Below are 18,072 nucleotides of genomic sequence, written 5' to 3'. Positions count from 1 at the left end.
CAAATGAATTCTTTACATGATGTTTTAATAAAGTCGTGTTATGTACGTGAGTTGTTATCGTAGTACCAAACCCCGCCTGGCTGAAGTGAACACCTGGACACAGTGATTAGATAGGGCAGGGATTTACCACGTGACGGTGTGTTGCGGCTAGTTCACCTGTTGACGCTTACATCACCTGTCCTACCTGCGGCCTGTGTACCTGGCAGATGTGATTGACCTACACACACACACACACACACACACACACACTATATCTGGCGAGGAGTGTGTGGACGGGCAAGAGGATGTAAAATGTCGAGTTGATAGCCCTTGTGCGTCGCGTGTGGCTATGCAGGACTCGTGATGTGCCTCGTGTGTTAGATGAAAGTTTACGTTGAGTTTATGCACTTCATTTCACCGCGCACTAATCATGGCTCCACTCTGGTTTATTAGTATTTTTTGCGTCTGTTGCTTATTTGCTCGATATTGAACCATTTTTCCTCGTTCTCATCGGTTGCTTTTAATCTCTTATCGTATGTCTCTTATCGCCAGTCTCTTTTCATGTACTCGCGTGGTTTTGTTTTAAGATACGATTCAACAAATATACGTCCGTTTTCTTTTTTTTTCTTTATTTTCATTTTCTCACCCCGTCTTTTAACTTCATAATTTCTGTTTGTTGATCACTTATTCACAATACTTGACACAATACACAAGGCTTTTATTTTCCCACTACCCTGAGTTATATTTAAATACTTCTCATTCCTTATATTTTCTTTGTTTGTTTTTTTAAGCCACGTTATCACGCTTTTCCTTCCAGCTACTTTCTTTCTACCTTCCTTGTTTCACTTCACTCTCCTGTAGGCTATACATCAATATTCTTCCTGTTGATTCTTTCCTGACTTTTCTTTCTTTCTCTTAGCATCTTCCCATTTTTCTCTGTCTTGTTTTTCCATATTTTTCTGTATTGGTCTCTTTCCATTTGCCTCTTTTAAATTCGACGCACATATTTCCCTTCTTGTTTCTTTTTCATCTTTTTTCGTTGTATCCTTTTTAACCTTCACTTCATCATTATTTTCAACCTCTTTCTTCTTCCTTCTCTGCCTTTCATCACTCCTCTACACAGACTGTTTTGCGCTATGGCTCAGCTCACTCTTGCAAATATTTTCTTGGTGTCTCGCGCCTCTGCTTCCTCCGCCTCCCGCGTGAGAACTTCCTAATTTCTCGTCTTGCTCCTCGTCTACCCTGCTACCTCTCGCCTCATCGCAGGGAGAAGCGGCGACTGGTGATGTTCATGCGCGTGAGTCCCATCTCCCTCAGCACAGGCGAAAAGGTCTCCCTGAAATGGTGAAGGAGATGATGATCGGGGTAGTGGTAGTGGTGATGATGGTGGTGGTGGTGGTTAAGTGGTGGTGACTGTGATGACGACAATGGTGGTGGGGATAGGTTAGTAGTAGTAGTAGTAGTAGTAGTAGTAGTAGTAGTAGTAGTAATAGTAGTAGTAGTAATAGTGGTAGTAGTGATATTGCTGTTAATAGTATTGTTCTAGCGATAGCACAAAGGTAAGAACAAATAATTATAGATAAGACAGGCAAGGGTCGTGAAGTGAAACAGTAACTTGATTATTTTAAGCAGCAAACACTTGCTCTTTGTTAGTACTGTTGTGTTGGGGACATTTTAACACAACACAGCCCCACCACCCACACACAACACAACACAACACAACACAGCCCCACCACCCACACACAACACAACACAACACAGCCCCTCCACCCACACACAACACAACACAACACAACACGGCCCCTCCACCCACACACGACACAACACAGCCCCACCACCCACACACAATACAACAAACACAGCCCCACCACCCACACACAATACAACAAACACAGCCCCACCACCCACACACAATACAACACAACACAGCCCCACCACCCACACACAATACAACAAACACAGCCCCACCACCCACACACAATACAACACAACACAGCCTAACCACCCACACAAAACACAACACAGCCTAACCACCCACACACAACACAACACAGCCCCACCACCCACACACAACACAACACAGCCCCTCCACCCACACACAACACAGCACAACACAACACAGCCCCTCCACCCACACACAACACAACACAACACAGCCCCTCCACCCACACACAACACAACACAACACAGCCCCTCCACCCACACACAACACAACACAACACAACACAGCCCCTCCACCCACACACAACACAACACAACACAGCCCCTCCACCCACACACAACACAACACAACACAGCCCCACCACCCACACACAACACAACACAACACAGCCCTCCACCCACACAACACAACACACACACAATACAACACAACACAGCCCCTCCACCCACACACAACACAACACAACACACCCTAACCACCCACACACAACACAACACAACACACCCCCTCCACCCACACACAACACAACACAACACCGCCCCAACACCCAAAAACAACACAACACAGCCCCTCCACCCACACACAACACAACACAACACAGCCCCTCCACCCACACACAACACAACACAACACAGCCCCTCCACCCACACACAACACAACACAGCCCCTCCACCCACACACAACACAACACAGCCCCTCCACCCACACACAACACAACACAGCCCCTCCACCCACACACAACACAACACAACACAACACAGCCCCTCCACCCACACACAACACAACACAACACAGCCCCTCCACCCACACACAACACAACACAACACAGCCCCTCCACCCACACACAACACAACACAACACAGCCCCTCCACCCACACAACCCACCACAACACAGCCTATCCACCCACACACAATACAATACAACACAGCCCCACCACTCACACACAACACAGCCCCTCCACCCACACACAACACAACACAGCCCCTCCACCCACACACAACACAACACAACACAGCCCCGCCCACACACACAACACAACACAACACAGCCCCTCCCCACACACAACACAACACAGCCCCTCCACCCACACACAACACAACACAACCCCTCCACCCACACACAACACAACACAGCCTAACCACCCACACAAAACACAACACAGCCCCTCCACCCACACACAACACAACACAGCCCCTCCACCCACACACAACACAACACAGCCCCTCCACCCACACACAACACAACACAGCCCCTCCACCCACACACAACACAACACAGCCCCACCACTCACACACAACACAGCCCCTCCACCCATACACAACACAGCCCCTCCACCCATACACAACACAACACAGCCCCTCCACCCACACACAACACAACACAACACAACCCCTCCACCCCCACACAACACAACACAGCCTCTCCACCCACACACAACACAACACAACACAGCCCCACCACTCACAACACAACACAACACAGCCTAACCACCCACACACAACACAACACAGCCCCACCACCCACACACAACACAACACAACACAGCCCCTCCACCCACACACAACACAACACAACACAGCCCCTCCACCCACACACAACACAACACAACACAGCCCCTCCACCCACACACAACACAACACAACACAGCCCCTCCACCCACACACAACACAACACAACACAGCCCCTCCACCCACACACAACACAACACAACACAGCCCCTCCACCCACACACAACACAACACAACACAGCCCCACCACCCACACACAACACAACACAACACAGCCCCACCACCCACACACAACACAACACAGCCCCACCACCCACACACAACACAACACAACACAGCCCAACCACACACAACACAACACAACACAACACAGCCCAACCACTAACACACAACACAACACAACACAGCCCCTCCACCCACACACAACACAACACAGCCCCTCCACCCACACACAACACAACACAACACAGCCCCTCCACCCACACACAACACAACACAACACAGCCCCTCCACCCACACACAACACAACACAACACAACACAACACAGTCCCACCACTAACACACAACACAACACAACACAGCCCCACCACACACAACACAACACAACACAGCCCCTCCACCCACACACAACACAACACAGCCCCACCACTAACACACAACACAACACAACACAGCCCCACCACACACAACACAGCACAACACAGCCCACACACACACACACACACACACACACACACACACACACACACACACACACACACACACACACACACACACACACACACACACACACACACAACACAAAACAGCCCCACCACTAACACACAACACAACACAACACAGCCCTCCACCCACACACAACACAACACAACACAGCCCCTCCACCTACACACACACACACACACACACACACACACACACACACACACACACACACACACACACACACACACACACACACACACACACACACACACACACCAAAAAACAGTTCCTATAACTACACACACACAACACAAAACAGCTCCTCACACACACACACACACACACACACACACACACACACACACACACACACACACACACACACACACACACACACACACACACACACACACACACACACACACACACACACACACACACACACACACACACACACACAACACAAAACAGTTCCTTTACCAACCCACACACAACACAAAATAGCTCCTCTACACACACACACACACACACACACACACACACACACACACACACACACACACACACACACACACACACACACACACACACACACACACACACACACACACACACACACACACACACACACACACACACACACACACACACACACACACACACACACACACACGGCAAAAAAAAGAAAGGAAGGCCGCGGAACAAGTAACTGAAGTAATTCAGGAAAAAGATCATGAGCTGGTAGGAGAGATCGAGGAAATATTCAGGCTTGGTAAGAACGAAGAAAGAGCCCAACGGCCAGTAAAAATTAGATTTAGATCTCAAGCTGCTGCGGAAGAAGGGATGGGAAAGGCATGGAAGCTAGCAAGAACCAAGGCATACAAAAAAGTCTGAGTAAGGAACGACAGAAGTGTGGAGGAAAGGAACATGATTAGAGACTTGAAGAATCAAGCTAATGAAAAGAATGAAGCAAGGTCAGAAGAGGAGAAATAGAAGTTTTTCTGGAGAGTGATAGACATGGAACTAAGGAAGTGGTACAGAAGGGAAGAGGAAACAGTTTGTAGGTGGCATACACTAATGTGAACGGGCTGACATCGTCAGTGAGAAAGGAAAAGCTAGATGTTATGGGGATTACGGAAACAAAATTGTCTGGTAGTATAGATGCATTTAACTTAGGGGATGGTAAATATAATGTATGGACGAGAAATAGAGAAAATAAACAAGAAGGAGGAGTGAGGCTATTGATGAAAAAATAATGACAGTGGAGGGAGTCACCTATGAAGAAGGGGAAGCGGAGGTCTTAAATGTGGGAGTAAGAATGCAAAGGGGAGGATGCAGAAATATTGTAGTGGTGTATGTCCCCCCAAAAACAACTCATGGACGGAAGAATTGTACAAGAAGAAGCTGGAAGATACAATAGATTGCCTAAGGAGAGTGCTGGAGGAGAAAGATAAGATTCTGATAATGGGAGATTCTAATTGTAAGGAAGTGTCATGGGAAAGCTGGTCAACGGAAGGAAGTGAAGCTTCATGGGGGTACAAGGTTTTGGAATTGGTTATAGATAACTTCCTCACACAGTGGGTGGAGGAAAATACGAGATTCAGAGGAAATGACGAGCCATCTAGATTGGACTTGATAATCACCAGGGAGCCGGATATCATAGAGGAAATGAACTATAAGAGCCCTATAGGGAAGAGCGATCGTGCCCTTATTGAATACATATTACGAGAAGGAGGTAGAAGAATCAGGAATGAGGACTACAGGAAAGAATGGTTCAACTTTAATAAGGCAAATTTTAAACAACTTACGAAACATTTTGAGGAAGCACAATGGGATACTTTTTTTGAGGTTGACAATGTGGAAGAAAAATGGGCTATCCTTCTACGAATTTACAACGAAGGAGTGGAAAAGTGGGTATCAAGAATGAAAGTTGGCCAGAAATCAAGAGAAGAGTGGTATAATAGAAAGTGTGTAGATGCCAAGCAGGATAAAGAGTAGGCATGGAAAAAAATGGGAAAAAAATAGGAGGATAGATCTAAGGAATGAGTACAAAAGGAAGAGGAATGCATATGTCAAAGTAAGAAGAGAAGAAAAAGGAATTTTGAGAAAAAATATTGTGGATAAGTGCAAAGACCAGCCAAAACTGTTTTATAAGTTCATAAATGGAAAACTGAAAAATAGAGATGAGATCCAGGAAGTTAAAGTAAATGGTGAAACTTTTGATAGTATAAGTGAAATAGTAGAAGTGATGAGTAATTGTTTCCAAACAGTGTTCACAAGGGAGAGTTAGTATGAAGGTATAGATGCAGTGCCGGGGAATAGAGTTGGACTGGAAAGGATATAAACATCAGCAGATGAAGTTAGAAAATTATTGGAAGAACTGGATGCGAGGAAATCGGCAGGACCGGATGGTATATTAAATTGGGTGCTAAAAGAGTGTAACCAACAAATAGCTGGAAAGTTGAGCAACTTGATTAATGTCTCACTATCACAAGGGAAGGTACCAATGGACTGGAAGAGGGCTAACATCGTCCCAATATATCAAGGAGGAAATAAAGAAGATCCGTTGAACTATAGGCCAGTGTCATTAACAAGCGTAGTAGCCAAGATGTGTGAGAAAATTATAAAAAAAAAAACAGATGGGTGAAGTATTTAGAAAGCAACAGTATATTAACAAATAGTCAATTCGGATTCAGAGGAGGACGATCTTGTGTAACTAAGCTGATAAGCTTCTATTCAAGAGTAATTGATATAATACAGGAGAGGGACGGTTGGGCGGATTGCGTGTATCTGGACTTTAAGGAAGCGTTTGATAAAGTGCCCCACAGGAGATTAATATGGAAACTCAATCATGTTGGAGGTCTGGGAGGTTCAATGTTGGATTGGATTATAGACTTTTTAACGAAGAGAGAAATGAGAACAGTAATCAGGAACAATAAATCAAGCTGGACGGAAGTGACTAGTGGAGTCCCCCAAGGATCAGTGTTGGCTCCGATTATGTTTGCAATATATATAAATGATATGACAGAAGGGGTGACAAGCTATGAATATGTTTGCTGATGATGCTAAAATAATGAGGAGGGTGGCTAATGAAGAAGACTGTGTAGCCCTAACCAGGATCTCGACAGAATAAGCGAATGGTCACTCAAATGGGATATTACATTCAATACAAAGAAGTGTAGTGTGATGGAGTTTGGTAAAAGCAGTAGACGAATATCGGGGAACTACTTTCTGAGTAATGAAAGAATCATGAAAAAAACATAGGAAAAAGATCCGGGAGTGACAATAACAGACAAGTCATCCTTTGGAAAACATATAGACCGGATAACTGGGGGAACATTCAATCTTCTTAGAAACATAAAAGCAGCATTTACATATCTAGAAAAAAGAAATGGTGAAGAAACTAATAACATCGATGATACGTCCAAGACTGGAATATGCAGCATTAGTGTGGTCACCTAGATTGAGGAAAGAAATTAGAAACTTGGAAAGAATACAGAGAGCAGCGGCCAAACTACCAAAAACTCTGAGAAAACATATTTATGAAGAAAGACTGGATAAATTGGGACTAACAACACTGGAAAGAAGAAGAGAGGGGACCTAATACATTATACAGGATACAAGAGGGATTGGAGAAATTGGACAGGGAAGACAGTGGTAGGCGACAGGAGTGTGACAAGAGGGAATAGTAAGAAACTGAAGAGGAGCGACTGTAGGAGAGACGTCAAGAAATACAGTTTTCCATACAGAAGCATAACAACATGGAACGGACTTGACGAGGAGACTGTGTGTGCAAAAACGATTCATGAATTTAAAGCCAAACTGGATAATAAGCGTTATGGAGACGGGACAGCACGAGCTTAGTACGGCTCTTTTCCTGTATTTCACAACTAGGTAAAACTAGGTAAATACACACACACACACACACACACACACACACACACACCTTAGCACAGCAGAGCACAACACAACACATTCCCTCCACCTTAAACATACACACAACACAACCCCTCCACACACACATACAACACAAAAAACACCTCCCTCCCCACCCCCTCGTAGCACACACGCACCGCAGGTCAGGGGGGAGGTCAAACAAGTCAGACGCCTCCATCATCTTGGCCTCCTCGGCGCCGCTGGCCACCTCCTCCAGCAGGCAGGACGTGGCCAGACATGAGTTCAGTAGCCGCAACCGCTGCACCTCGACTCGTAGCTGCATCAGTTGTCTGGCCAGCTGCTGGTCTTGCTGCCTCATCTCCGTCTGTGCCACATAACAAAGACAATCACTGCGTTAGTTAATACACGTTCAGAATTACGTCTCACGTCACAGGCAGGTAGGAACGGGGCACAAGCACACAGCTGACCCATACATAAAGAGACACGTACACGTTAGAATAAAGATTGTCATGGAGAAGATATCCATATAAGTGAGATTTAGGATTAAAAAGAGCAAGAGTAATAGGAGGTGAGAGAAGAAGGCGAGAGAGGAGAGTAAGGAAATGTAGAAAGGAGCTGTGGTAATGTAGGGCAAGAGAAAGGAAGAGTAGCTAGTTGTGTGAAAGATAAATGAGATATAAGAACAAATAGGAACGTATAGGAGAAACTAAGGAAGAGTAAACATGTGGAGTATGAAGAGGCAGAGCGAAGTGTTGCAATGAGCACAGGAGTAAGCACGTGTGGGACAGGTGTAGCATGTTTCACGAGATATGTCGCGGCTGGCCTGCTTCCTGCTCTGCTCAGTGGGAGAACAGGAAGCGAGGAGGCTGTGTGTTGTCTTGGGAACACCATATGCTGAGCCTCTCTGTGTGTTGTGGCCTTGACTAGACCAAAAGTGGGCCCATTCCTTACACACACACACACACACACACACACACACACACACACACACACACACACTAACTAACTAACTAACTAATTAACTAATTATACCTTTCAATAAATCTATAACTATAGACTATAGAAAGAACAACACGAGCTTTATTCATGTAATTGTTTCCAATTAGTGAGTATAGTTATTTTTGTAGGTCAACACACACACACACACACGACCACGCCTAGTTTGTATCATGCACGGGACAAATATAGTCTGCGTATCTCTCATACACATGTATGTGTGGCCAACACATGCATGACATAGTTGATGGGTCGCTAGGCGGGAAGCCGAATGTGCTGAACAGATAATGAATAAATAGTGTGTGTGTGTGTGTGTGTTTGAGGAATAGATAAAAAAGGAAGAAGAGGACGAGAAAGCCGAAGAAAGGAAGAAAAAGAAGAAAAAGAGGAAGAGGGAATACATAGAAAGAATACATAAGAAGAAGAACAGATACCAGAGGACATTTGTATTTATAGCTTACGTATTTGTTGGACTACTGCTATTACTGATGCAGCTGATAGGAAGAGGTAAAGGAAGGGGAAGAAGAAGAAGAAGAATCAATGATTCATCCAGAGAGAGAGAGAGAGAGAGAGAGAGAGAGAGAGAGAGAGAGAGAGAGAGAGAGAGAGAGAGAGAGAGAGAGAGAGAGAGAGAGAGAGAGAGAGAGAGAGAGAGAGAGAGAGAGAACAATCTATATATACACAAATACATTCCTGTGACATCGTTTGGTCCATTTAAGGCGGTGGGCTCGTGGCCTTTAATGAACCCAAATGATAGTCACCTTCAGAACTGGCAGGTATCGATACACTCACCTGACAGGTATTGATAGAGGTGATTCCTATAACTTCCCCCCGCATCACCTTGTTAGCCGCCTTTGCCACCTGCCCGCACTTTTATTTCCAAGGATGCGTGTTTCGTAATGCGTATATGAGTGTTGACTTTCAGGCTTTAGTTCCTTGTTAGCGTTAATAAAAGAGTGGTGAAATCAAGAAAAGTAAGTGACGCAGAGCAGAGAGACAGACACACATAGAATAACAGACGGCCAGACGGATAAACAGATATAAATACAACACGAAACCTTCACACAACATAACCAGTCACCAAATAGTGCATCAAAACACTCACCAACTCTTTCTTGACCCAATCCACGGCTGTTTGGAGGTTATGTTTCCTTCTATCCATACTCAATTCCTCTTCCTCTTCCCCCAGCTGCTCTTCCGCCACCTCCTGCCCGCCTTCCTGTTCCGCCCCGCTTGTTTCTACCACTGTGGGCGTGTGGGCAGCCAGCGCTTCGCCCACGCGCCGCCCACGCTCCTTCAACACAGCCGCCCAGTCCAGGTAAGAGGGGCGTCGCGTTGTGAGTTGTAGGCGCTGGAACGAAGATGGTGCGTATGAGGTTGTGTTGGTGGTGGTGTTCGTGTTTTGTCGCTGTTGATGATTTGTTGGTTTTGGTGATGGAGGTGTTGATGGTTATGATGTCATGGTTATCTTATTGGTCGTTTTGCAGTTGTAGCAAGGATTTAACATGTGTATTGTTACTCATTATGATTTCTTGTTTAGTTAATGTATATTATCGCCAATATTACTACTACTACTACTACTACTACTACTACTACTACTACTACTACTGCTAATAATAATAATAATAATAATAATAATAATAATAATAATAATAATAATAATAATAATGTCATTACCTCTACCACTACTACTCTACTACTACTACTACTATTTTTCCACTATGAATGTTGTCTTATACACACATATAATTTCCAAGCTTCAAGTTTATTACAGTATTCTATTTTTTACTTGGCAAGCATCGTGGTTCTAGAGGCATGATGCTGGGTTCGTTCCCCTCTGTAGATGCCATGTAGAAGCTGAGGTCAATAAACGTAACAGTCAAGCCTACGAACACCATCACCACCACCACCACCACCATCACCACCACCGCCGCCATCACCACCTCACCTGATTCTTCACCTTCATTCTACATTCGTACTGTATCACCACTCACCAGCATCACCCTTACCACCGCGCCCCATCATCACCCTCATCATAACAACTATTCACCACCACCATACCTCTTCACCATCACCAAAACGCTTCCTCACTACCACAACTTTTACACCTGCCACTAACCACCACTACTGCTACAACCGTCACGATAATGAATAATACAACTCTTATAATAATTTCATCCATCATAATCATCACCTGTGTAACCCTACCACCATTACTACTCTGCCCCCCCCCCTCCCCCCCCCTCACTACCACCACGATCACAGCATCCATTACTACAAACCATTACTCACTATTATCACTATCATAGCTGCCACGCCCTATTCCATCATCACTAATTAACTCTTGTCTTCCGCCGAATATCTTTCTGTTGTATTGTCAAAAAGCTTCCAAATTTGCTTCTTCCTTGTAATAAATAATAACAGGGTGATAACTGTAATATCCTAAGATCTGTGACCTAGTGTGAAGTATCATAGGCGTCGCTGGGAGTGCGACCTTCGTGTATCTCTTTTACGAAATAAATGTTACATCAGAATTCCTAGACGCTTAAAATTCCCCCTCTCACATCAACGAATAGCAAAGGCCCAAAAACAGATTAATCGGGTTCTCGTGGATGTTTTCTCACGTTCATAGTGTCAAACTTTCACCAGGCTCACAAAACTATTCATGGAAATGCCCACAACTTCTACGAAAACCTTGTCAAATGTGTGCACTTAGATGCTGAAATGTTCAATTAAGAAAATGGCCCTTATACTCGTAATCCCAGCCCATCACCACCCCCGCCACCCCCCGCGCCCCACCGTGGCCAGGTCTCGCAGGCGTGACATCTCGTCCGTGTCCTCGGCGATCTCGCGCTGTTTTTGTTGGAAGACGTTGTCGATGTCGATGGCCGGGCTCCTGTAGGGGAGACAGAGAGAGAGAGAGAGAGAGAGAGAGAGAGAGAGACGTAACTTCTATCAGTAGGTCGTACAATATTCCTAGCAAGTTCAACATTGCTTGATTTATATATATATATATATATATATATATATATATATATATATATATATATATATATATATATATATATATATATATATATATATATATATATATATTATTACCATAATTAACAAAAGTTCAGTTTCAATATTATCATTATCATTATTAACTATTATTATTATTATTATTATTATTATTATTATTATTATTATTATTATTATTATTATTATTATTATTATTATTATTATTATTATTATTACCATGATTATTATCAGCATCGTTATCATTACTATCATCATCATCATTACCCATACCCTAACCACCACCACCACCACCACCACCTTACTTTTGCGTCTCCTCCTCCTCAATATCATCATCACCACCACCGCTGCCACCACCACCATCACCACCATATTCCCCCTCCTTTTTCTAATATCTCATCCATCTTCATGATCATCACCAACATCATTGTCATAGAAATCATTTCATCATTCTCACCATCCTTATCACCATCAAAATCATCAGCCGTCTCTCCTCCCCTTTCCTGCTTTTCTTCTTCACTATACTAATCCTCATCTTTATAACCATCACCTCTATCACCACCACCACCACCACCACCATCCTCACCTGGGCGTGCTCGGGGTCCTCAGCTCCACCTCCATCTCCTCCTCCCCTCCGCTGTTCACCGCCTCGGGTTCCTCGGAGATGTGCCGCAGCAGCCGACTCCTCTGGACCTGCGGGCGAGGAGAAAAAGAAGTATTATTGTCACATTCTCTCTCTCTCTCTCTCTCTCTCTCTCTCTCTCTCTCTCTCTCTCTCTCTCTCTCTCTCTCTCTCTCTCTCTCTCATATTTATTTACTTGGTCACGTGAGGGATGGAAATTTGTCCAGCTTATTATCGCATTATATAATTATTTTTTTTCTATCTTTCTATTATGCCGTGACTCCTTGACTTGGTTGACTCCTGTGAGGCTGCGTGCACGAGGACAAGAGAAGAAAGGGTGTCTGTTATTTTCTCTCATTGCTTTATGTTTTTATCTCCTTGCCCTAATCCGCCACCGCCACTCATTTACTTTAGTCAGCCTTGTGTGCCTGCGTGCGCGTGGTGAAGAAAACGCTGCCCCTGTTATTGTGCCATTGTTTTCTTATCTCCTTGTCTTGTAGTATTACACCGTCGCCGCTACCCATTCTCTTTGTTCCTCGTGCCTCCCGTCGGTGTTGTTTTTGTTGCTGTTGTTGATCCCTGTCCACCTCTCTCTCTCTCTCTCTCTCTCTCTCTCTCTCTCTCTCAATGTCTTCTTTCTGCCTGTTTGTCTCTTTTTTTTTCCCTTTCCCTAAGTTCAAGACGTGTATGTGCAATCGATGATACAGCTACACAGGATGACATTTATCAATTTGCTTCCGTGATAGCCCACACTCGTTTCTGCTCCTCCTCCTCCTCCTCCTATTACTACTACTACTACTACTACTACTATTACTACTACTACTTCTACTACTCCTACTCCTACTCCTACTACTACTACTACTACTACTACTACTGGCACTGCTACTACTACTACTACTGCTACTACTACTACTACTACTATAATTACTACTACTACTACTACTACTACTACTACTACTACTACTACTACTACAACAACTACTGCTACCATTACGACTTCTACCACTACTATAGTATAAAGTCCATTTCATTCCGTCTGTCCACTCGCGAACGTAGATGTGGCACCTGCGCATTGTTAGTTCGTGATTACGTAGAGATTAACTTTATATTTTCAGTGATATATTTGAATGTTTGTGTGTACCAAAAAAAATCAAGCCCTCTTATATGAACCGCAAACATGCCGATTTGCATCGATAATTATAATCTATATAAGCACACGAAAGAGCAACTTGTATATCAAACAGTATAGTCTGATCATACCCGAACGATTTTCAGATATCCATATTTCATCTCATTCAGGTATACATTAAGTGACATTCGACTCTGCAAGTGTCTAAACATAAGGAAGTTTGATGTGTTACATGTAAATAACATGGGTAGCCTAGTATTCGAAATCGCATTCAACAGTTATTAATTACTAGTCTTTTTCATGTTTTTCGATTATTAATCGTTATTTACATGCAGTAAATTATTAAGATACCCTTTATTTGCACTTGTAGAGCCAGATGTCTTTTAATTAATGTACCTGAAATGAGATAGGCCTATCAATCAATGAATTTGAAAAACCATAGATCGTTCGAGCATGATGTGACTGTTATATGATAGCTACAAGCTTGTCTTTTCGTGTGCTTATATGTTAGAAATTATCGATGCAAAGGACTGTATTATTTTTTTATACATAAATATTCAAATATATTATTGAAAAATAGGCTTGAGTGTCTATCACAACAGTTGATTTTCACGTATTCACGAACTAGAAATGCGCAGGTGCCACATCCATCAAAATTCCCGCTTTATTGGTTGACAGATGAAATGAAACAGACATACTAATACCTGTTACCTACTTTTCTTCCTCCTCCTCCAACTCCTCCTCTTCCTCCTCTGCCTTCTCATAAACTTTTGTCTTAAGAATAGGCTTAAACGTATAAATTTGCATTCTTTAGAAAGACAAACAGTGCGAGAAAACTTGATTGAAGTTAGATGAATGATTTTGATAACGATGATGGTATAAGGTTATTGCAGAAGGACACGTACTAATAATTTTAATTCATATAAATTCAGATTCATCAAAGACATAGGCAACAATCGGGTTACTAATAAATTGGTGGACGAGTGGAACAGGCCTTAGAGATAACTTTAAGAGGGTTAATAAATTGATGGGTGAGGAGGATAATGTGGTGATAGATGGATTTAGGGTTACAGGAGGTGCCCTGTGTAGGTCTTCCGGCCCCTTGCAGACATTTACTACTACTACTACTACTACTACTACTACTGCTGCTGCTACTACTACTACTACTACTACTACTACTACTACTACTACTACTACTACTACTACTACTACTACTACTACTAAGTTCAACTACTTCTACTACTACTACTACTACTACTACTACTACTACTACTACTACTACTACTACTACTACTACTACTACTACTACTACTACTACTACTACTACTACTACTACTACTACTACTACTACTACTACTACTACTACTACTACTACTACTTTTTAATACTACATAAAAGATACCTCCACCCATGTTTATTTTCCCGACACATAATCATGGAGGGCTCCATGGCTTGGAGGTCATTAGCCACAACTCTGTTCGCTAATGACTGTGGCATCCAACCATATCACTAATACTACTTAGCACTAAATCTATACATAACACCCTATCATCTATTGCGTCTAGATACCCCTTTCCTTTCCTACTCATGTCACTCCCGACCCACCCTAATGTCACTCTCCACCACTGTGGCCTCATAGTCCATATTGGAGATGTTGGTGGCTTTTAGACCATAGACATAGGATGGCTGACCTGAGCAGGGAGAACGAGAGGCGACACCTCATCCAGGTTACAACGTGGCTCCTTGGCTGATGCTTCTTTTATGAGATCAGTTCCGCGAGTCGTGCGTAGAAGCATCGGGCCCTGGGACCCATCCCGCCGGATGTGGTGAAGACGAGGGGGGTGAAGCTGCCCTGATCCACATGTTGGATTCATTCACCGTATGCCCTTGTCTTCTCCTGCTCGTTCCTGTGGCGGGCGGCTTTCAGGGGCAGCTCACGGTGACAGGCAGCCATCGGGTCGAATATGCGGATGTCCATGAACCCCCGCTGACCGCGTACCCAGAATCCGCGGGCACTTACATCAACCCGTGCCTCATGTGAGGTATGGCCGTCCTGTACCGAAAGTGTTCGCCGTCCAGGGGAAGCAGTGCCGGCTCGGCAGTGACGTCTTGGCATACCTCCCCGAGCATGCTGGCTGTCAGATCCCTCACCTCATCGTGTCGAATACAGACGAAGCCTCCCTTTCTACATGTCATGGTGTGAGTGACATCGTTTGGTTTTCCACATGCACAGAGATCAGGCAGTCCCTCAATCGGCCAGACATATCTCAGAGCAACGGCGTCGACAAATTCTTGTTTGTTGAGGGTGAAGCCTTTTGCTCTGATTGGTAATGACGTTAACCACGCAGTTAGAGGATTTTTCTGCCCATTTCTGTGGACAGGTGATGTGTTAGGCGGTCCGGCTCGTCTTTTTGGGCCTGTTGTCTTTCTTCTGAGATTTTTCTTTTAATATCTCTTATTTCTATTTGGTCTTTTTCGCCCTCTGCCTCCTGAGCGATGATCCTGTTAATGAAAGATCTGGTAAGGCTGATGGAGTTTTGGTTGTCCTTATCAGCCAGCTTCTCAGGGTAAGTGATCCCCATTCCACCCAGTCTTGGGGTAAGTGCTAGTATATCCCTCTCCTCCTCCCCCAAGGCATGAGATTTCACCAGCGCCGGCAAGAATACATTCTTGACGGCATTCTCCAGTGGTCGGAGGAGTGGACTGATGCCGGGGAAGGTGCGCATCAGACAGGAACTTCCACTGATGTTGGATGCCGTGAGTGTACGCTGAATAGGCAGCGTATGGCTCAGTCTTGGCAATGACAGACAAAGCTTCTATTTCCTTCACCCATTCAGCTACTTTGTCTCCTACGTACTCCTTATATACCTCTGTCCCAATCACTGCACCTAAGTGTCGTTGCCCGTCCTTTGTCACAATAACGCCACTGCGGCATGGTTATAATGTTCAGGTTTGACCATAAGGACAGACTTGGTGGCGTTACTACTACTACTATAATAATAATAATAATAATAATAATAAAATTACTACTGCTACTACTACTAATAATAATAATAATAAAAACACCGCCTGTGGTCGTGCGCCAGGCAGCATCTGTGCCCGAGGTCACCGGACACGCTGATAAAATGATAACAGCTATGCCGCGACACGCACTCCTGCTACTCCTTTTACTGCTTCTGCTGCTGTTGCTGCCTCCCACTGACTTCATGGCTTCCTTTCGTCCTTGCTTCATTTCTTTCGTCCTTACTTCCCTTCGAAGCTTCCTTACATCCCCCTCTCTCCACCCTGCCTGCTCCTTTCGCGTCTAGTGTTGCTGTTTCTCCTGCTATTCCTACTGTTTTTCGTCCTGCTGTCTGCTTATTGATCATCCTTTAATTATTCTTTTGTAGTTCCTTTTTGTCTATGATACTACTACTAATACTACCACTACTACTACTAATACTAATACTAATACTACTACAACTGCTGCTGCTGCTCCTGCTGCTGCTACTACTACTACTTCTACTACCGGTACTACTACTACTGCTGCTGCTACAACATTAACATCTGTTATTATTATTTTTATCTATTTTTTATTTACTTCTCAACCTATGGCGCCGGTAGACTTCCTTGGTGGGGCCTGATGGTCGGTCAGCCCGTTATGGCGCAGGCAAGTGTATATAGTGGCGCCATCTTGCTTGGCTCATACGCCCCCCCCCCCCCCCCCCCCGAACTCATAATTTGATCCTCTCTTTAGAGAAACAATCAGGAGTCCGGGTTGATAGGTTGCCTTCAGAACAGTATGTGTGTAGTCTTCTCTCAGGCCACTCGGCGGTGACTGAAATAACCAGCTCGTGGCGGCGAGTGGGATGCGAACCCGCGTCATTCTGAACGCGGCGCCGGCACGCTAACCACTCAGCCACCCCCACCCCTACTACTACTGCTACTATTACTTTTTTTTTACAACAACAACAACAACAATAATAATAAAAATAATAATAATGATAATAGTAATAATAATAATAATAATAATAATAATAATAATAATAATAATAATAATAATAATAATAATAATTATAATCACTCACCCTTTTCACCATTTCGTTCTCTGGCTTGATCATCTTGAGCTTCAGGTCCGGTCTTTTGCTTGCCTTTCCCTTCTCTCTCCCCTCCTTCACGGTCTCCCCGGCTGCTGCAATCTCTTCTGCATCTCCATCCTCCTCCACCCGCCCGGCCATCTCCTCCAGCTTATCCTCCATACTCCTCTCAAAGCACGTGCTGTCCACCTGGCA

General features: G+C 44.2%; 1 protein-coding gene across 3 annotated transcripts in view; it reads right to left on the bottom strand.

Annotated features, from left to right (window-relative positions):
• Nucleotides 1-474: 474 nt before the first annotated feature.
• The window catches only part of LOC126995650 (protein FAM167A-like), a 35,739-nt gene continuing 18,141 nt past the window's right edge, over nucleotides 475-18,072 (bottom strand). For 2 of the 3 annotated variants that reach the window (XM_050855414.1, XM_050855404.1), the window contains exons 2-7: nucleotides 17,869-18,072; nucleotides 12,637-12,743; nucleotides 11,829-11,925; nucleotides 10,135-10,380; nucleotides 8,210-8,397; nucleotides 475-1,315 (exon numbers count right to left, since the gene is read on the bottom strand). The exon at nucleotides 17,869-18,072 is cut by the window's right edge and continues 2,020 nt beyond it. In XM_050855414.1, the coding sequence (XP_050711371.1) occupies nucleotides 1,237-1,315; nucleotides 8,210-8,397; nucleotides 10,135-10,380; nucleotides 11,829-11,925; nucleotides 12,637-12,743; nucleotides 17,869-18,072 (921 nt within the window). In that variant the 3' untranslated portion in view covers nucleotides 475-1,236. Of the gene's footprint in view, nucleotides 1,316-8,209; nucleotides 8,398-10,134; nucleotides 10,381-11,828; nucleotides 11,926-12,636; nucleotides 12,744-15,492; nucleotides 16,280-17,868 lie in introns of those variants that run through there. The other variant, XM_050855423.1, reaches the window with a different exon arrangement.

Source organism: Eriocheir sinensis, chromosome 1, assembly GCF_024679095.1.
Source record: "Eriocheir sinensis breed Jianghai 21 chromosome 1, ASM2467909v1, whole genome shotgun sequence".
NCBI lineage: Eukaryota > Metazoa > Arthropoda > Malacostraca > Decapoda > Varunidae > Eriocheir > Eriocheir sinensis.
Note: the sequence above shows the minus strand (reverse complement) of the source record. Positions and strands in the feature narration are given on the sequence as shown.